The sequence below is a fragment of the Eimeria mitis genome, genomic scaffold (assembly GCF_000499745.2).
Source record: "Eimeria mitis Houghton genomic scaffold, Emh_scaff200, whole genome shotgun sequence".
NCBI classification, from domain to species: Eukaryota; Apicomplexa; class Conoidasida; order Eucoccidiorida; family Eimeriidae; genus Eimeria; species Eimeria mitis.
In genome coordinates this window covers 9375-12671 of record NW_013576952.1, presented here as the reverse complement: position 1 = coordinate 12671, position 3297 = coordinate 9375, and the positions used below count along the sequence as shown (strand labels likewise).

The 3297-nt window shown below is 55.5% G+C and overlaps 1 protein-coding gene across 1 annotated transcript in view; it reads right to left on the bottom strand.

Moving 5' to 3' along the window:
* EMH_0003060 (uncharacterized protein) overlaps positions 1 to 2922 on the bottom strand; it is a gene marked incomplete at both ends in the record, with an annotated part of 3255 nt that extends 333 nt beyond the window's left edge. Inside the window, 2 exons of the mRNA XM_013502509.1 lie at positions 3 to 665; positions 849 to 2922. Coding sequence (XP_013357963.1) covers positions 3 to 665; positions 849 to 2922 — 2737 coding nt within the window. The remainder of the gene's footprint in view (positions 1 to 2; positions 666 to 848) is intronic.
* Positions 2923 to 3297: the final 375 nt, after the last annotated feature.

Here is a 3297-nt window from a genome sequence, read left to right as displayed (position 1 = left end):
GTTGCCTGTATTGTTGTTGGTGCCCCCCCCCCCACCCTGGGGGCCCCTGGGGGCCCCCCTGCTGCTGCTGCTGCAGTCTCTGCGCGTAAAGAAAGGGAGGGTACGGGCTAAGCCAAAGTCCGCTATATATAAAGCAGAGACAAGCGGGGGGGGGAGAGGAGCATCAGCAGCGAGCTCTTCTTCTTCTTCTTCTTCTTCTTCTTCTTCTTCTTCTTCGTTTTCGTTTTCTTTTTCTTTTTCTTTTTCTTTTTGTTTTTGTTTTTGTTTTTCTTTTTCTTTTTGTTTTTGTTGTTTTTGTTTTTGTGTTTGTGTTTGTGTTTGTTGTTTTTCTTGTTTTTGGTTTTCTTCTTCTTCGGTTGTTGTATCGTCGTCAGTTGCATCATCATCCTGCTGCTGCTGCTGCTGCTGCTGCTGCTGCTGCTGCTGCTGCTGTTTCTTTTTTTTCTTTCTGTGCTGCTGCTGTTCCTCCTGCTGCTGCAGTTCCTCTTCCTGCTGCTGCATTTCCTCCTCCTCCCCCTGCTCCTCCTCCCCCTGCTCCTGCTCCTGCTGCTGCTGCTGCTGCTGCTGCTGCTGCTGCTGTTGCTGCTGTTGCTGCGTTCCGTATTGGAGTGTATGGGAGAAGAGTGCTGCAGTTTGTGCTGCATATTTGGGGTGTATAGGCAGCTCTGTCCAGTGTAGTAGTATATTGTCTGGTTTTATATCTCTATGTATTATTCTTTTTTCGTGGGCTCTCGCCAGACCCCTCAATAAACTAAAAGATAAGCGAAGACAAAGCCCCAAAGGGAGGCCGTATAGAGGGACGCAGCGCATGCATGCGCAGCAGCAAAATACAGACGTACACATCTCACCATCCAGCTCACACTCATCCTGCTGCTGCTGCTGCTGCTGCTGCTGCTGCTGCTGCTGCTGCTGCTGGGGGTTCGTGCGGCATAGACAATTGGTGGGGGAGAAGGAAGGGATAGAAGGGTCGATATTTGGACTGCTGCTGCTGCTCCTGTTGCTGCTATTGCTGCTGCTGCTGCTGCTGCTGCTGCTGCTGTTGCTGCTGCTGCTGCTGCTGCTGCTGCTGCAGAGACGTATATACTCTGCCCACGAAGCACAGCGACGCAGGTACTCAGCTAGGGTCCCCCCAAGGACAAGGGGGAAGCCTAGATAGCATCTGTGGCTCCCCACAAAAACTTTTTTTATATTTATTATATTTTGTCTGTCTTTGAGCGCATGCAACACAGAGACTTCTCGCTGCAGCACAGAAGGAAGAGCTCCTCCTCCTCTTGTTGCTGCTGCTATTTGTAAATCCTTATTAAACTCTAACTGCTCCTGCTGCTCCTGCTGCTCCCTCCCCTGCTGCTGCTGCTGCTGCTGCTGCTGCTGCTGCTGCTGCTGCTGCTGGTGGTTGTGGTTGTGTGTGTTGCCGATGATGTCTCTGCGTCTGGAGTGTAAATACATTCTCTTAAAGGCCAAAACTTCTTTTGTTTTTCGGTGCCGCACCATATACACCCGGCCGTACACCCCCTCCCCCAGCAGCCTCAGCCCCTCCCACTCACTCCATATCTCTTCGTCATCTTTTACTATCATCACCAGTGGACCTGCTGCTGCTGCTGCTCCTGCTGCTGCTGCTCCTGCTGCTGCTGCTGCTGCTGCTGAGGAGGAGGAAGAGCAGGAGGAGGAGGGGCGCATAGATAGAGGAGCAGCAGGAAGGGGAGCAACTGGGTCGGCTGCACATGCTACTGCTACAGGTACCTTTTCTCCTGCTGCTGCTGCTGCTGCTGCTCCTGCTGCTGCTGCTGCTGCTGCTGCTGCTGCTTCTTCTTCTGCTTCTGCTTCTGGATCTGTTTCTGTTTCTGTCTCAGCTCCTGCTGCTGTTTGTGCTGCTGCTGCAGCTGCTGCTGCAGCAGGTGCGCAGCTACCCGCTGCAGCAGCTGCTCTCTCGTCCCCTCCTTTGCAGACAGTGGAGCTCTCGGGGGCCCCCTGGGGGCCCCCCGCTGCTGGGGGGCCCCCTGCTGCCTGGGGGCCCCCTGCTGCCTGGGGGCCCCCTGCTGCTTTTTGAGCATACATAGATAGATTGATACGAAAGGAGGGGCCCCTTGCTGCTGTACCCTGTGCTGCAGCAGCAGCCTGAAGGGGACGTCGGCGAGGTTTCTTGGGGTTAGCGAGAGGAGCTGCAACCCCTTTTGCTGCTGCTGCTGCTGCTGCTGCTGCTGCTGCTGTTGCTGCTGCTCCTGCTGCTGATGATGATACGGATGGTCCCGCTGCTGTTGATGCTCCTGCTGCTCCTTCTGCTGCTGCTGCTGCTGTTGCTGCTTCTGCTGCTGATGGACCTGCTGCTGCTGCTGCTGCTCGTGCTGCTGGGCCGTGCTGCTTTCGCTTCACTCGCGTGCCGTTCCCTTCCTGCTGCTGCTGCTGCTGTTGCTGCTGCTGCTGCTGTTGCTGCTGCTGCTGTTGCTGCTGCTGTTGCAGCTCCTGCTGCTGCTTCTTAAAATCCGGTTCTTTCGTTCGTTCCTCATGCTGTCCCCCTTGCTGCTGCTGCTGCTGCTGCTGCTGCTGCTGTTGCTGCTGCTGCTGCTGCTGTTTATGTTTCACTTGCTGCAGCTCTCTGTGCTTGGATTTTCGGTTAACATGCAAATTCTCCACTGGCCGCAGCGGGAACCGAGCTTCGCGATGAAAGGCCCCGCTTGCAGCGGGGGCCCCCTGGGGGCCCCCCTGGGGGCCCCCAAGGGGGCCCCCCTGGGGGCCCCCTTGGGGGGGGCCTCCCTGCTGTACCCTGGAAGCGCCAACCTGCTGAGCGGGACCCTGCCGCTGTGCAGCTATTTGGGGGCCCCCTGGGGGGCCCCCCGGGGGGAGACCAGGGTCTGTAGGGGCCGAAGGCAGTGGACAGCCAGAGGAGCCTCCTGGGGGCCCACAGTGAGTGTTACTGCTCGGCATTCTGCCGATGCTGCTGCTGCTGCTGCTGCTGCTGCTCCTGCTGCTGCTGCTGCTGCTGCTGCTGGTGCTGGTGTCGCTGCTGCTGCTGGCTGTTCTGTTGCTGTTTATGCAGGAGTAGGAGAGAAGAAAGAGGAGAAGCAAGAGCCACCTTTTGGTGTTTTTTTTTCTGCTTTTAGGGGTAGTGACGAGCAACGAAGATGCCGCAGCAAGATATGAGCTGCCTGTACACCTGAAATTGCGAGTGTATTTTAAGCGGTTTGGATCGACAAAGGGGGCCCTAATGAGCCAAAAAAACGACAAATGTTTATAAAAACCCTAAAATTTAATTTTTATTTTCAGGTGTATATACACCTGAATCATATATGTAGTAGCTGA